The 17,343-nt window shown below is 41.4% G+C and overlaps 1 protein-coding gene across 6 annotated transcripts in view; it reads left to right on the top strand.

Moving 5' to 3' along the window:
• LOC110447079 (mismatch repair endonuclease PMS2-like) overlaps nt 1–17,343 on the top strand; it is a 93,819-nt gene that overhangs the window by 42,206 nt on the left and 34,270 nt on the right. For 4 of the 6 annotated variants that reach the window (XM_021492517.1, XM_021492520.1, XM_021492522.1 and 1 more), the window contains 7 exons: nt 3,196–3,295; nt 4,615–4,779; nt 5,196–5,355; nt 9,350–9,392; nt 10,986–11,022; nt 12,189–12,279; nt 12,606–13,441. In XM_021492517.1, coding sequence (XP_021348192.1) covers nt 3,196–3,295; nt 4,615–4,779; nt 5,196–5,355; nt 9,350–9,392; nt 10,986–11,022; nt 12,189–12,279; nt 12,606–13,441 — 1,432 coding nt within the window. The remainder of the gene's footprint in view (nt 1–3,195; nt 3,296–4,614; nt 4,780–5,195; nt 5,356–9,349; nt 9,393–10,985; nt 11,023–12,188; nt 12,280–12,605; nt 13,442–17,343) is intronic. The other 2 variants (XM_021492519.1, XM_021492518.1) reach the window with 2 other exon arrangements.

Raw genomic sequence — 17,343 nt, 5'->3', positions numbered from 1 at the left:
TCCAGACCTTGTAAACCCCAGTCGTAACACTGAAACATTGACTCCGGACCTTGTAAACCCCAACATACACTGAAACATCGACTCCAGACCTTGTTAACACCAGTCGTAACACTCAAACATTGACTCCAGACCTTGTTAACACCAGTCGTAACACTGAAACATCGACTCCAGACCTTGTAAACCCCAACATACACTGAAACATCGACTCCAGACCTTGTAAACCCCAGTAGTAACACTCACACATTGACTCCAGACCTTGTTAACAGCAGTCATAACACTCAAACATTGACTCCAGCCCTTGTTAACACCAGTAGTAGCACTTAAACATCGACTCCAGACCTTGTAAACCTCAGTCGTAACACTGAAACATCGACTCCAGACCCTGTAAACCCCATTCGTAACACTCAAACATTGACTCAAGACCTTGTTAACCCCAGTCGTAACACTGAAACATCAACTCCAGACCTTGTTAAACCCAGTCGTAACACTCAAACATTGACTCAAGACCTTGTTAACCCCAGTCGTAACTCTCAAACATTGACTCCAGACCTTGTTATCACCAGTAGTAGCACTGAAACATCGACTCCAGACCGTGTAAACCCCAACATACACTGAAACATCTACTCCAGACCTTGTAAACCCCAGTCGTAACATTGAAACATCGACTCCAGACCTTGTTAACCCCAGTAGTAACACTCAAACATTGGCTCCAGACCTTGTTAACACCAGTCATAACACTCAAACATTGACTCCAGACCTTGTTATCACCAGTAGTAGCACTGAAACATCGACTCCAGACCGTGTAAACCCCAACATACACTGAAACATCGACTCCAGACCTTGCAAACCCCAGTAGTAACACTCAAACATTGTCTCCAGACCTTGTTAACACCAGTCATAACACTCAACCATTAACTCAAGCCCTTGTTAACCCCAGTCGTAACATTGAAACATCGACTCCAGACCTTGTTAACCCCAGTTGTAACACTCAAACATTGACTCCATGTTAACCCCAGTAGTAACACTCAAACATTGACTCCAGCCCTTGTTAACCCCAGTCGTAACACTGAAACATTGACTCCAGACCTCATTAACACCAGTCGTAACACTCAAACATGGACTCCAGACCTTGTTAACCCCAGTCGTAACACTCAAACATTGACTCCAGACCTTGTTAACCCCAGTCGTAACACTCAAACATNACCTTGTTAACACCAGTCGTAACACTCAAACATGGACTCCAGACATTGTTAACACCAGTAGTAGCTCCAGTTGTAGCCGGTTAGCTGTTGTTTGTTTTGTCACAGGTTTATGTTGCACATCAGTACTTACAAAAAGTTGTTTCACCTTTTTGTGTAATGTTTGTGTCCGTCTGTTGTAATTACACAAAGCCGAGAATCATCTGGCTTTCAGAATCAAAGGCCCTAAATGGTTACCAGGCTTTGATTGTTTCACCAAATCTCCAAACACAATAGTCACTTGTGAATTCTCAAAACAGACATTTCTAATATCTATGAAATGAAGTGTTTGACATCTTTGCCCAGTTAATAAAGCTAACAACATGCATAGTTTTAAAGGAAGAACAGGACTTACTTGTCATACAGGGCTTACTGGTCATACAGGACTTACTTGTCATACAGGACTTACTGGTCATACAGGGCTTACTTGTCATACAGGACTTACTGGTCATACAGGACTTACTTGTCATACAGGACTTACTAGTCATACAGGACTTACCTGTCATACAGGACTTGTCATACATGACTTACTTGTCATACAGGACTTACCTGTCATACATGACTTACTAGTCATACAGGACTTACCTGTCATACATGACTTACTAGTCATACATGACTTGCTTTTCATACAGGACTTACTTGTCATACAGGGCTTACTGGTCATACAGGACTTACTAGTCATACAGGGCTTACTGATCATACAGGACTTACTGGTCATACAGGACTTACTGATCATACAGGACTTACTTGTCATACAGGGCTTACCTGTCATACATGACTTGTCATACAGGACTTACCTGTCATACAGGACTTACTTGTCATACAGGACTTACTAGTCATACAGGACTTGCTTTTCATACAGGACTTACTGGTCATACAGGACTTGTCATACATGACTTACTGGTCATACAGGACTTGTCATACATGACTTACTAGTCATACAGGACTTGCTTTTCATACATGACTTACTTGTCATACAGGACTTACCTGTCATACAGGACTTACTGGTCATATAGGACTTACTAGTCATACAGGACTTACCTGTCATACATGACTTACTTGTCATACATGACTTTCTAGTCATACAGGGCTAACTTGTCATACAGGACTTACTTGTCATACAGGACTTACTAGTCATACAGGACTTGCTTTTCATACATGACTTACCTGTCATACAGGACTTACCTGTCATACAGGACTTACTTGTCATACAGGACTCACCTGTCATACAGGACTTACCTGTCATACAGGACTTACTAGTCATACAGGACTTGCTTTTCATACAGGACTTACTGGTCATACAGGACTTGTCATACATGACTTACTGGTCATACAGGACTTGTCATACATGACTTACTAGTCATACAGGACTTGCTTTTCATACATGACTTACTTGTCATACAGGACTTACTTGTCATACAGGACTTACCTGTCATACAGGACTTACTGGTCATATAGGACTTACTAGTCATACAGGACTTACCTGTCATACATGACTTACTTGTCATACATGACTTTCTAGTCATACAGGGCTAACTTGTCATACAGGACTTACTTGTCATACAGGACTTACTAGTCATACAGGACTTGCTTTTCATACAGAACTTACTGGTCATACAGGACTTGTCATACATGACTTACTGGTCATTCAGGACTTGTCATACATGACTGACTGGTCATACAGGACTTGTCATTCATGACTTACTGGTCATACAGGACTTCTCATACATGACTTCCTGGTCATACAGGACTTGCTTTTCATACATGACGATCAAACTCAAACTTCATGCATTGTCATACAGGACTTAATAGTCATCCAGGACTTACTAGTGTCATACAGGACTTACTATTTATACAGGGCTTACTGGTCATACAGGACTTACTTGTCATACTATTTACAGGTTGACAACTGTAGTATTGACTGACTTTCTAAATGTAATTACACTTATTTTTTCAGGCTGGAAGGCTACGTTTCTAAATGTGTCCATGGCCAAGGTCGTAGCAGTGCTGACCGACAGTACTTCTTCATCAACAAACGTCCATGTGATTCAACCAAGGTACCAGTTTATCAGGCCAAGTAAAAACTTCATCTGTTTCACATCACATGGTTTAGGTATTTTAGCAATGATTGGGGTGGATGGTAGACAATATATATCACTGTTCTATTTATAAACAACAGGATATTACTTAAGCTTAATGAAACGTACAGTAAAACCTACATGTAATTCCCCTGATTTAAATGACCACCTCATGTACTGCCCACATGATTTAAGGTAACCTTTTCTTTGCTTCCTTTCGATTCCTGTACACATCTTCCCTTGATATATTGACAAACTTGTTTCTACGCTAAAATATCACTGAACAAATGATGGCAGTTTAACAAAGTTACTGAAGAATTTGTTGTGGTCTTGTGAGGTTCTTATCATCCAACTCACTCCTTTTTGTGTCGCCTGCGAAAAGCTGGTGACACATAGGTATTGCTATGTCGGTATCGGCGTGGTCGGCGTCGTCTGCACAGAGGTTTTCGTGCGATAACTTGAGTTTCCTTGGGCCGATCAAACTCAAACTTCATGCATGCTACCTTACCAAAAGTGCTTGCTTGGGATTGCTTTTCAGGTCCGAAGGTCAAGGTCACTGTTACTATAAATAGATAGCAAGTTCCTTAAAACCCAGAGTATTCTTCCCAGAATAACAGATTATATAACAAAATGATGCCATTCAAAAACATAATCTATGATTATTGCTTACTTTTAACATTATTTCTTGAAATGAAAAGTGTATCTATTTCTTCGTAATCTCCCAGCTTCCTGCGCAGGCGACACATCCACTTTCGTGGAATTCTTGTCTAAATACCAAGACTGACTGTTGTTTTGACTCTTTTCATCAGTGAATGTAATATATTATTATACTAATCATGATTTGACTTCTTTGCCTGTGATTTGTCTGTAACAAGTTCACCGTTTTTCATGTCCTTTGTACATTAACATTATGTGATATCGAGGGGCAGTGTCCTAAAAACCAATAAGGAATTGTGATAATGGCCCCTTACCAAAGGCAATATTTGAAATGAATTTGTGAGCAAATAAGCAGTATTTATTTAAAATTGACCTTAACCCATAACTGATGTAATTGGTTGTGAGCATGGCCATGACCCCTCCTTGTGACCTTCTGACCTGATGTTTACTTGTTTACAGTTGTCTAAAGTAATAAACTGGTGTAATTGGTTGTGAGCAAGGCCATGACCCCTACTTGTGACTTTCTGACCTGATGTTTACTTGTTTACAGTTGTCCAAAGTAATAAACTGGTGTACTTGGTTGTGAGCATGGCCATGATCCCTCCTTGTGACTTTCTGACCTGATGTTTACTTGTTTACAGTTGTCCAAAGTGATAAACGAGGTGTACCACCAGTACAACAGACACCAGTATCCCTTTGTGGCCCTGAACGTTACCATGGCGAGGGACACCGTCGATGTCAACGTTACCCCAGACAAGAGACAGATCTTCATGCAGGGGGAGAAACTCCTGTTAGCAACTGTTAAGGTAGCGGTATCGTATAGTACATTGAAAATAAAGCAAGTGAAAGTCGATGGTGACACTGGATAGTGTTCTTGGCTTTCACCAAGAGGGGCGGGGTTTGAATCCATGAACGAATGTGAAAATGTATGGGGTCACCTGCCTGATCACATGGGTTTTCTCCGGGAACTCAGGTTTCCTCCCATATTAAGACCCCTTGATTGCTTTCAACAAGATTGATTTAAAAAACCCTTGATAAAATGTGTTTCATTATGGATTTAGAATATATATATTTTTTTTCTATATATATATCTAGCATTTATGTACATAATGTATATTGAAGATTTAAGAAGAACCAAAATTATCATACAGATATTTACTAGAATGTTCTATCAACAAATTTAGGTTTGTAGGGTTTAATAATCATGTTCTATATATTTCAGACATCCCTGCTTACTCTGTATCAGCAGACAGTAGGTGTGCTGCAGTTCAAACCAGTTCCGATGAGTCTCAGTACAGGTACACTGAAGGATGGGGATGTCACGACCAGTCTCAGTACAGGTACACTGAAGGATGGGGATGTCTCGCCCAGTCTCAGTACAGGTACACTGACTTGTGGGGATGTCACGACGGATGTCATGACCAGTCTCAGTACAGCTACACTGACGGGTGGGGATGTCTCGACCAGTCTCAGTTCAGGTACACTGACAGGTGGGGATGGCTCGCCCAGTCTCAGTACAGGTATGGTGACGGGTGGGGATGTCACTACGAGTCTCACTACAGGTATGGTGACAGGTTGGGATGTGATGACCAGTCTCAGTACAGGTACAGTGACGGGTGGGGATGTCACGACGAGTCTTAGTACAGGTATGGTGACAGGTGGGGATGTCATGACCAGTCTCAGTACAGCTACACTGACAGGTGGGGACGTCTCGCCCAGTCTCAGTACAGGGACACTGACAGGTGGGGATGTCTCGCCCAGTCCCAGTACAGGTACACTGACGGGTGGGGATGTCCCGACCAGTCTCAGTACAGGTACACTGAGGGGTGGGGATGTCTCGCCCAGTCTCAGTACAGGGACACTGACAGGTGGGGATGTCTCGGCCAGTCTCAGTACAGGTACACTGATGGGTGGGGATGTCTAGCCCAGTCTCAGTACAGGTACACTTACGGGTGGGGTTGTCTCGCCCAGTCTCAGTACAGGTACACTGATGGGTTGGGATGTCATGACCAGTCTGAGTACAGGTACACTGACAGGTGGGGAGGGCTCGCCCAGTCTCAGTACAGGTATGGTGACAGGTGGGGATGTCACTACGAGTCTCAGTACAGGTATGGTGACAGGTTGGGATGTCATGACCAGTCTCAGTACAGGTACACTGACAGGTGGGGATGTCTCGCCCAGTCTCAGTACAGGTACACTGACAGGTGGGGAGGTCTCGCCCAGTCTCAGTACAGGTACACTGACGGGGGGGGATGTCACGACGAGTCTCAGTACAGGTATGGTGACAGGTGGGGATGTCACGACCAGTCTCAGTACAGGTATGGTGACAGGTGGGGATGTCTCGCCCAGTCTCAGTACAGGTATGGTGACAGGTGGGGATGTCACGACCAGTCTCAGTATAGATACTCTGACTGGTGGGGATGTCACGACCAGTCTCAGTACAGGTATGGTGACAGGTGGGGATGTCACGACTAGTCTCAGTACAGGTACGCTGACAGGTGGGGATGTCACGACTAGTCTCAGTACAGGTACACTGACAGGTGGGGATGTCACGTCCAGTCTCAGTACAGGTACACTGACAGGTGGGGATGTCACGACGAGTCTCAGTACAGGTACACTGACAGGTGGGGATGTCACTACCAGTCTCAGTACAGGTACACTGACAGGTGGGGATGTCACGACTAGTCTCAGTACAGGTACACTGACAGGTGGGGATGTCACTACGAGTCTCAGTACAGGTACACTGACAGGTGGGGATGTCACGACCAGTCTCAGTACAGGTACACTGACGGGTGCGGATGTCACGACCAGTCTCAGTACAGTTACGCTGACAGGTGGGGATGTCACTACGAGTCTCAGTACAGGTATGGTGACAGGTGGGGATGTCACTACGAGTCTCAGTACAGGTACACTAAAGGATGGGGATGTCTCGCCCAGTCTCAGTACAGGTACACTGACAGGTGGGGTTGTCACTACGAGTCTCAGTACAGGTACACTAAAGGATGGGGATGTCTCGCCCAGTCTCAGTACAGGTCCACTGACAGGTGGGGATGTCACGACCAGTCTCACTACAGGTACGCTGACAGGGGCGGATGTCACGACCAGTCTCAGTACAGGGACGCTGACAGGTGCGGATGTCACGACCAGTCTCAGTACAGCTACGCTGACAGGTGAGGATGTCACGACTAGTCTCAGTACAGGTACACTGACGAGTGGGGATGTCACGACCAGTCTCACTACAGGTACGCTGACGGGTGGGGATGTCACGACCAGTCTCAGTACAGGTACACTGACGAGTGGGGATGTCACGACCAGTCTCAGTATAGATACGCTGACGAGTGGGGATGTCACGACCAGTCTCACTACAGGTACGCTGACAGGGGCGGATGTCACGACCAGTCTCAGTACAGGTACGCTGACGGGTGGGGATGTCTCGACCAGTCTCAGTACAGGTACGCTGACAGGGGGGGATGTCTCACCCAGTCTCACTACAGGTTCGCTGACAGGTGCGGATGTCACGACCAGTCTCAGTACAGGGACGCTGACAGGTGCGGATGTCACGACCAGTCTCAGTACAGGTACGCTGACAGGTGGGGATGTCTCACCCAGTCTCACTACAGGTACGCTGACAGGTGCGGATGTCACGACCAGTCTCAGTACAGGTACGCTGACAGGTGAGGATGTCACGACTAGTCTCAGTATAGATACACTGACGAGTGGGGATGTCACGACCAGTCTCAGTATAGATACACTGACGAGTGGGGATGTCACGACCAGTCTCAGTACAGGTACACTGACAGGTGGGGATGTCACGACCAGTCTCACTACAGGTACGCTGACGGGTGGGGATGTCACCACGAGTCTCAGTACAGGTACGCTGACGGGTGGGAATGTCACCACGAGTCTTAGTACAGGTACGCTGACTTGTGGGGATGTCACGACTAGTCTCAGTACAGGTACGCTGACAGTTGGGGATGTCAAATCATCAATTTTGTTTTGTAGGGACATCAAGTGTTTGCCTTTTCTGTCTAAGTCGGTGAAACATTTGGTTAGACATTTAGATGCGTTACTCTAACACTAAAACTCAAACAGTTATCTAAATTAGTAGGTGATATATCTTGAGGAGCTGGAGGAGTACAACAGCAATATTCCTCTCCTCGTTTTATTACTGTGTGTATATGACAGAAGTGTCCAGGGTAAGAAAGGGCTGTAAAAAATTTCTATCTGACACCACACTTCAGGTGTGTGACATCGCAATGGGACAGCAATGAGGTGACGTCACAAAATCAGGATATTTGGGTATAAAACATTCTGGGATGGAATTCCCGGTCTTTCAACCCTGGGCAGGAAAGAGTATTTTTTTCTCATTCCAGTCATCAAAATTTATTTCAGAAACCACAGATAGGCGTTCAATATCCACATTGCAACACCAGAATAATCCCAGGATTTTCAAATTGGTGCAAGTAACTGTTGGCAAGCGCTTAGCCCGAAGGGCCAGGTGAGCTTATGCCGTACTGCGTCGTCCGTCGTCCGTCGTCCGTCTGTCGTCTGTCCATCAACTTTTTCTTTTGAAAGACTTCTTCTGAAGAACTGGAGGACTTAGGGTCATGATATTTGTTCAGTAGGTACCTGGAATGGAGTGCTATAAAGTTTCCTCTTTAAAATGACCTTGACCTACTTTCAAAGACACAGGGGTCAAATATGTTAATAACCTCAAACAAGAATATCCAAAGAACCATTTAGACTAGAGTCATGATACTTGAGTATGTTATTTAGACTAGCAGTGCAAATCTTATTCTTAATTACAGTCATGAGGTCAAAGGTCAACTTTAAGCACTAGGGGAGGTCAAACATCAACATGGGTTAAAAGATTTAACAATCTCTTTCTCAAGTTCCATAAGGCCCAAAGGTCATGATATTTGGCCAGTAGGTACTGGGGATAGAGCGCTATAAAGTTTCCTCTTTAAAATGACCTTGACCTATTTTCAAGGTCACAGGAGTCAAACATGTTAAAAACTTCAAACAACGATATCATAAGAAGCATTTGGTCTAGTCATGATACATGTACCTTGGTATGTTATGAAGACCAGCTGTGAATCTTTTTCTTAATTACAGTAATGAGGTCAAATGTCAACTTTAAGTGGTAGCCGTAGTCAAAGGTCAACTAGGGTTAAAAGCTTTAAAATCAAAATGGGAGATTTCAAACAACAATATCTTTAGAAGCATTTAAGAGTTGTTAAAATGTCTGGTTGTAATAGTCACCAAACTTGGTTTGAAGTTACCTATATGTCAGTTTCATGTAACAAAAGAAACAGGTGAGCTATACAGGCCCTCTGGGCCTCTTTTTTATGTTAAAATCTACTTGTTAAATTGTAGAGAGTTCAACGAAAGTCTGGCAGGCAAGGAATTACCTGAACAGGTGAGTGTGTATCAACTTCAGACAGGCCCACAGAAAAAGTGTCAGTATTTCTAGTACATTACTCAGTTTTACTGAGACTCGTTATCTATATTAACATTGATGTTTACTGTATTGTGGTAGACATTCACTGTAACATCGATGTTTACTGTATTGTGGTAGACAGTCACTGTAACATGAATGTTTACTGTATTGTAGTAGACATTCTCTGTAACATTGATGTTTACTGACTTGTGGTAGACATTCACTGTAACATTGATGATTACTGTCTTGTGGTAGACATTCACTGTAACATGAAGGTTTACTGTATTGTGGTAGACACTCACTGTAACATGAATGTTTACTGAATTGTAGTAGACATTCACTGTATCATTTATGTTTCCTGTATTGTGGTAGACATTCACTGTAACATGAATGTTTACTGTATTGTAGTAGACATTCACTGTATCATTGATATTTACTGTATTGTGGTAGACATTCACTGTAACATGAAGGTTTACTGTATTGTGGTAGTCATTCACTGTAACATGAATGGTTACTGTATTGTGGTAGACAGTCACTGTAACATGAATGTTTACTGTATTGTGGGAGACATTCACTGTAACATGGGTGTTTACTGTATTGTGGTAGAAATTCACTGTAACATGAATGGTTACTGTATTGTGGTAGACAGTCACTGTAACATGAATGTTTTCTGTATTGTGGTAGACATTCACTGGAACATGAATGTTTACTGTATTGTGGTGGACATTCACTGAAACATTGATGTTTACTGTCTTGTGGTAGGCATTCACTGTAACATGAATGTTTTCTGTATTGTGGTAGACATTCTCTGTAACATTGATGTTTACTGTATTGTGGTAGACATTCACTGTAACATGAATGTTTACTGTTTTACTGTATTTTAGTAGACATTCACTGTATCATTGATGTTTACTGTATTGTGGTAGACATTCACTGTAACATGAATGTTTACTGTATTGTAGTAGACATTCACTGTAACATGAATGTTTACTGTATTGTGGTAGACATTCACTGTAACATGAATGTTTACTGTATTGTGGTAGACATTCACTGTAACATGAATGTTTACTGTATTGTGGTAGACATTCACTGTAACATGAATGTTTACTGTATTGTGGTAGACATTCACTGTAACATTGATGTTTACTGTCTTGTGGTAGACATTCACTGTAACATAAGTGTTTACTGTCTTGTGGTAGACATTCACTGTAACATGGATGTTTACTTTAAAAGATTTCTAAGGTCAAGGTCACATTTATTGAAAATAGACCATGGGGAATGATAAGGTACATGGCAAAAGCCTTGCTGACCCGTCAATTAGTTAAAACGGTAAAAAGGCTTCGACCATAAGACTTGATTAGAGCAAGGAGAGATAATTGACTAAACGCGTTAATTAAGAAGATAAATTACATTTAATAATAATTATTCAATATATTTCTCAATTTCCTTTGAAAAGTTTTCTCCGGGGTTCACTTCAAATGAAAAATTAAAAGTAACTGGTCTTTTAGGTAATTTGTGTTTAAAACCTGAACACTGATAATCATTGAATGAGAACTTTTCTTTTACCTACAGAACGACAGAAGGACAGGTTTCAGCAAGTTCTGATATGGTAGGTATCGGGCGTTACGGTATACGGGAAATATTCGCTGCAGTTTAATTTTCGCCCTTATTGCCCTTGGTATTGAGGGCTATTTCATCATTACACCTAACATTAGTAAACAGCATAATATACATAGTAATTAAATGTGGAGGGCGAATTTAGTGTTGGGTGAAAGTTGACTTTACAGCCGAAGCCGAAGAGCAAAAATTTGACGGCGATTCATTTCCCAGTATACAGTGGTTAATAAAAGATATTTTGTTGACGTACAAACAGTTTTAAATTATAATCAATCAAATATTTGTGAGTTCATGTGATTGGATAATTCAAAATGTCTCCTTAGTTTTGTTTCTGTAAATTTACAGACATGACAATAGACGATATAAAAATTTTGAAAGTTTGTATTACTTTTCTTGCCAACTTTTCTGTTCTGGTAGTTTGCTGAGGAGATCTGTTTTCTACCTAGGAAGTATTTGTTGCTGTATAGGACTAGGGGCGTTATGACTCATTTCCAGCCTCATCGGGGATTTAGAATTAGTTATGTTATAAACGTAATTTGGAATAAGTGAACTACACAAATATAAAAGGTTCAAGTTAATTTGACAACTGGTTTAGGATATATGGCATTACAAAGAGAGACAAAAACCAGCATTTTCATAATAAAATGCGTGAATATTGTTCAATTTGGTTGAAAATTTGCCATTTTAAAATTAACAAAACACTTTTAAATTTTTGAAAGTCTGCACATGCACCAAACATAGATATTTGACATGCTTAAACATTGTCAGACCAGTGTTCATTCGTTGAAAAGAATTTTTGTTTGTCATATGCAGAGACCTTCATTTCTGCATGCTAACAGTCCAAAAACACCATATTCTGGCTATTTATGCATAGCAACGCAATTTTGTTGCTATGGTAGGGTGTCTACTCGTACACGTTAGTAAAAGTCTCCACCTAGAAAGATAGCCCCAATTAACCGATAGGATATTTATAATAGAAAATGGTAAATATATCCAAGTTTGAATTTTCACTTTTTATGAAGCCAAAAATGACCCATAACGCCCCAAGTCCTTTCACTTTTCGAAGATCATATATCTATGAAAAATTTAATCCTCCTTGAAATACTTTGCAATAATTCCTATATTTTCAAAGATCATATTTGTTTCTGCTTTTTACAGTGCTTCAGTTCTCTGAGTCGGCTGAAGAGAACTTACGCCAGTGTGTTTTCTACACCTGATGACTCGCCTAGTAAGGAACAAGTGTCTAAACGTAGGTGTACAGGTGATATAGGAACTCTGTAACCGAGGTCAAACAACAGGTGTGGTTATATGTCAGTGAATTGGAACTATAACCTGTTTTCCATAGGGCTAAAAATCATTACACCCCTGCAACATAGCAAGGGAGAGTTTGTGTCTTGTGAGAAAGTGGTTGATTGCCCTGAAAACTGGAGAAATTCCTTGGTCTGCACTGACTTTGCTTACAAACATATTAAAGTAATATTCTTCCAGCAAACTTTCGTACAGATCCAGTGCCAATATTGAAGTATACACTTGCCTGTAATTTTTGTTTAATGTATTCATATTTTTCTGTGACAGAGAGAAAACTTGATACCTTTGTCACTAGGAATATCTCGTCACCATCGGACAGTGACCTTGACCCCACTCAGACCAAGGTCACTTTGGAGGATGACACCGTAATTGTCCTGTCTGAGGAGGTGTGGGCAGGGTCACGAGCAGACAAGCCCACTGACTGTGAATCAGGTATAAGCTCATCCAAGGATACATCAACATCAGGTTCACAAGGTCAAAGTTCACAGGACACAATGACAGTGGGGTCACATGGTCAAAGTTCACAGGACACATTGACGGAGGGGTCACAATGTCAAAGTTCACAGGACACATTGACAGTGGGGTCACAGGGTCAAAGTTCACAGGACACATTGACAGTGGGCTCTCAAGGTCAAAGTTCACAAGGAACGTTGATATTAAGTTCACAGGATTCATTGACTCCAGGTTTTCGCTGTCAAGGGTCGGAGGAAACCGTGAATTGGAATTCACCCGATCAAAATATAGAGGATGATTTCTCATCACAAAGCGAGCACCTTGAACTTTTAACAAAGGATGTTAATGAAGAGAATACAAGAATAATTACCTCAAATAATCATTCTCAAAGTTTCAAAACCAGCTTATCTGACAATAATTTGGACATTTCTTTGTTTTCCTATGGCAGTACAACACCGAGAAATGTTGGTGATTCCGAGCCTGTGTTTACGTCACTAACAAAAGCAGCTCTCTCTGTCAAACCAATACACCAGACTTCTTCCCTGAGGATGTCGGCCCCTAGTGGAGATACTAAACCTGGTCCATCTTCATCTTCATCAGCTGATGACAGACTCCTACGAGGAGGAGACGAAACTGAAGTGACAGAATTTGTAAGTTTATCACAACACAGTCACAGGCTAAAAATATTTCCTCACCCTTTTTGACTTTTAATTGATATTTTATGCATGTCTACATTTTCCAGGCAGAAAGTACAATTGAACTTGAGGTATAGAGCAGTGTTTGTTTTCTGTCCTTCAACTTTTGTCTGTCAAAGGCTTCTTCTTGAGAACTGAAAAACCCATGGTCCTGAAAGCTGGTAGTTACCTGGGACGGAGTGCTATACTAACTTTCCTCATATAAATAATCCTTACCTACTTTCAAGGTCACTGGGGTCAAATATATTTAAGAGCTTAAGCAACATTTTTCCAAGAACCACAAGGTCTACACCCTTTATCCTTATAAAGGTTAAAAGTTATGAAGATTAGTTGTGTAGGCTTGTTCTAAGCTATTTTGTTTAGGGCAAAAGTCAAATTTGAATGCTTGCTGGAGTTAAATGTTTTTGTTTGAATGAAAATCTTCATCTTTGAAGTTGGAAGTATAAAAAATATGGTAATTCAGGAAGCTGTTAAAAGACCAAATGTCAGTTAATTAGTGTCTACTTTTAAAACTCTCCATTATAATTACATGTTAAATAATTCAAACCTGTATAAAGACACCACCTGTATAAAGAGACCACTTTTTAAACTACAGTTATAATTACGATCAAATATCTATTTGGGAAAAGTCCAGCCTCCGTTTGGTTAGGGTCTGTCCTTCATTCAAACAGTGTCTGCTGGTGGCTGTTCATCGTCTTATTGCGTTTGTATTTTTTAGCTTGATCGGCTTCAGTATATTGGTCGGCTTTTCCTATCGACTCTTTGACAGCGGTTTTATGTCTGCCGATCATGCATGCTTGTCCTGACCTACTGAACACTGATCCAATGTCACGGATGATGGTGATAGTATAACCTATTGATGACATCCATCTGTGACGTTCAATCTATTAACTGCTACCGACAGCTATCAATGATTTGGCTGATCAGAGACATATACAGTATTATTAGCTCACCGGGTACGAAGGACCAAGGTGAGCTTATGCCTAACCGTCCGTCGTCCGTCCGTCAACAATTTCTTTAAACGACTTCTTAACCACTGATCTGGAACTAAGATATAGATATCAACTATATTAAATGGAAGCATTCCTAGGTGGTGGAGATTCAAAATTGTACAAAGGGTGGGGCTGACCTCCCAGGGAGCAGAGGGCGGGGCCAAAAGGGTGCAATTTGGCTATATTGCTATATACCACTTCTTCTGTAGAACTATGCCATGGATATTGATGAAATTTGGTCGGAAGCATTCATGGGAGGCAGGGATTCAAGATTGTACAAATGGTGGGGCTGACCTCCCAGGGGGCTGAGGGCGGGGCCAAAAGGGGGCAATTTGGCTATATTGCTATATACCACTTCTTCTGTAGAACTATGCCATGGATATTGATGATATTTGGTCGGAAGCATTCATGGGAGGCAGGGATTCAAAATTGTACAAATGGTGGGGCTGACCCCCCGGGCTAAGGGATGGGGCCAAAAAAAGTGTATTACTTGGAAATGGTTGAGATCCCCACCCTATAACCATATATACAATTGCTGAGTATAAAAAGATGAATGCACATATGCTTCCAGGATGGCCTTAGGGACTTAACCCCTGGGTCATAACTTCGAAATGGTTAAGATCCCCAGCCCAAAACTACATAAACAATTGTTGGGCATAAAGAGACGAATGCAGTCATGATATTAGAATTGACCCCAAGGTCTGCCCCACCCTTGCAGACTTAACCCCTTGGTCATAACTTTGAAACAGTTGAGATCCCCACCCCAAAACTGTACTTTTGTACAACACTACAAAAAGAGACAAATGCAGTCATGAAATTAGAATTGATCCTGGGGTCTGGCCACAACCCTAGGGACCTAGTTTCTAAGTCACAGCTGAGATCCCCACCCCATAACCATACATAAAATTGCTGGGCATGAACAATCTAATACAGATATGCTACAAGGGTTGGCCTTAGGGTCTGGCATATTCCCTTGGATCTCATTTGGAGAATATTTTGCCATGATTGCTTAGATATCCAGGTGAGCGATACAGGCCCTCTGGGCCTCTTGTAATTGATGCATATATATCTTCCTCCAGTCGTCTTTCCCTTGCTTCAGTGGCAAACCAGGCACTAGTTTATTTCGGTTCAACAGCTGACTAAAGCAAATACTTACCTACAAATGTGGTATAATGAGATATAGCCTTCGCCCCTGTTCAAAGAGGATTAACAATTACCCTCAGGACTTTCACAGCTAGTACACATGTGAATTTCTATAAGATCAAATACTAATGGGCGTCAAGTAATGAGTGTCTTCCCTATAGCAAATACCTGGGTGTTTTGCTATATACAGGTAATATTTATTTTACCAGGTTAGACCAGAGTAGGGCTTAATTATAGGCAAAGCAATAGCAATTCTCGAATACAGGTAAAATGTCTATCTTTCAACAGTAAGCAAAGTTAGATTTTACTTTTCTTTCTTTAATTGTTACTTGTAACACTCTGATATACAATGTATCAACATGTTTGGTCAATATATGTTTATGTTTTTGGGGTTATTATAGACTATACTTTAGGCCTAATTATAATTACTGGTAGAGCTACAATCTTTTAACAAATCATTTCTACCCACAAAACTATATGCAGTTTAGAATACAACAACATCAGATTTTTAGGTCACCTGAGACAAATTGTGAATTATATGGTCCCCAGCCCCCAGGGGCTGATGGGTGGGGCCAACAAGGGTCGAATTGACTGAAATTTCAAAAAATCTTCTTCTCAAGACCCAGATATGGTAGAATCAAATACTTTTCATAGATGGAAGGGTCTTCAGGTGCTTTACCAAAAATTGTGAATTTCATGACCCTGGGGTCTCATGTTTTCCCCTGGGGAGGGGGTAAACTTTACTATAGTTTATATAGGGAAATCACATTTTGGAACAACATTTGTTTAATTTCCATTGGAAGTAATTCAATTTGGGTTAGCATTATCAGTATTGGAAAGCAGTTTGATGGTATGCACATATCAGCCCTGACTGACCCCCGGGGCTGATGGGTGGGGCCAAAAAGGGTTGAATTGACTGAAATTTCAAAGGGGTAAAATTTATTATGGTTTATATTGGCAAATGATACTTTGGATATTACATGTTGATAACTTGATCGGAATTATAACCCTGAGTTGACAGTTTGATACTTTGAAAATTTTGGGCCAGCCCTACTCCCAGGGGCTGTAGGGTGTGGCCCAAAGAAGTTAGTGTGCTAAAATTTCTTCATTTTCTTTGTTTAGAATCAGAGGTGCTAGTTTCAAATACTTTTCAGTCTTAAATCTGTATGGTAGATATTGAATAAGGTGGTTTTATTTGTTTTTAGCTCACCTGGCCCGAAGGGCCAAGTGAGCTTATGGCATGGTGCGGCGTCCGTCGTCCGTCCGGCGTCTGTCGTCCGGCGTCCGGCGTCCGTCCTTGTCAACTTTTTCTTTAAACAACTTCTTCTCATTAACCAAAAGGCCTGCGGTGATGATATTTTGCCAGAAGCATGCTGGGATGAAGGGCTTCCAAGTTTGTTCAAATAAATGACCTTCATCTATTTTCAAGGTCACAGGGGTCAAATACATTAAAATCTTTAAGCAACTTCTTCTGAATAACCAAGAGGCCTAGGGTGTTGATATTTGGCCAGTAACATGCTGGGATGAAGAGCTACCAAGTTTGTTCAAATAAATGACCTTGACTTATATTCAAGGTCACAGGGGTCAATTATGTTTTTAACCTTTAAACAACTTCTTCTCAATAACCAAGAGGCCTAGGGTGATGATAGTTGGCCAGTAACATGCTGAAATGAAGGGCTACCAAGTTTGTTCAAATAAATGACCTTGATTTATATTCAAGGT

This window comes from Mizuhopecten yessoensis, unplaced genomic scaffold (genome assembly GCF_002113885.1).
Source record: "Mizuhopecten yessoensis strain PY_sf001 unplaced genomic scaffold, ASM211388v2 scaffold3151, whole genome shotgun sequence".
Classification (NCBI taxonomy): domain Eukaryota; kingdom Metazoa; phylum Mollusca; class Bivalvia; order Pectinida; family Pectinidae; genus Mizuhopecten; species Mizuhopecten yessoensis.
The sequence above is the reverse complement of the archived record's forward strand: the minus strand, read 5'-3'. Positions and strand labels throughout refer to the sequence as shown.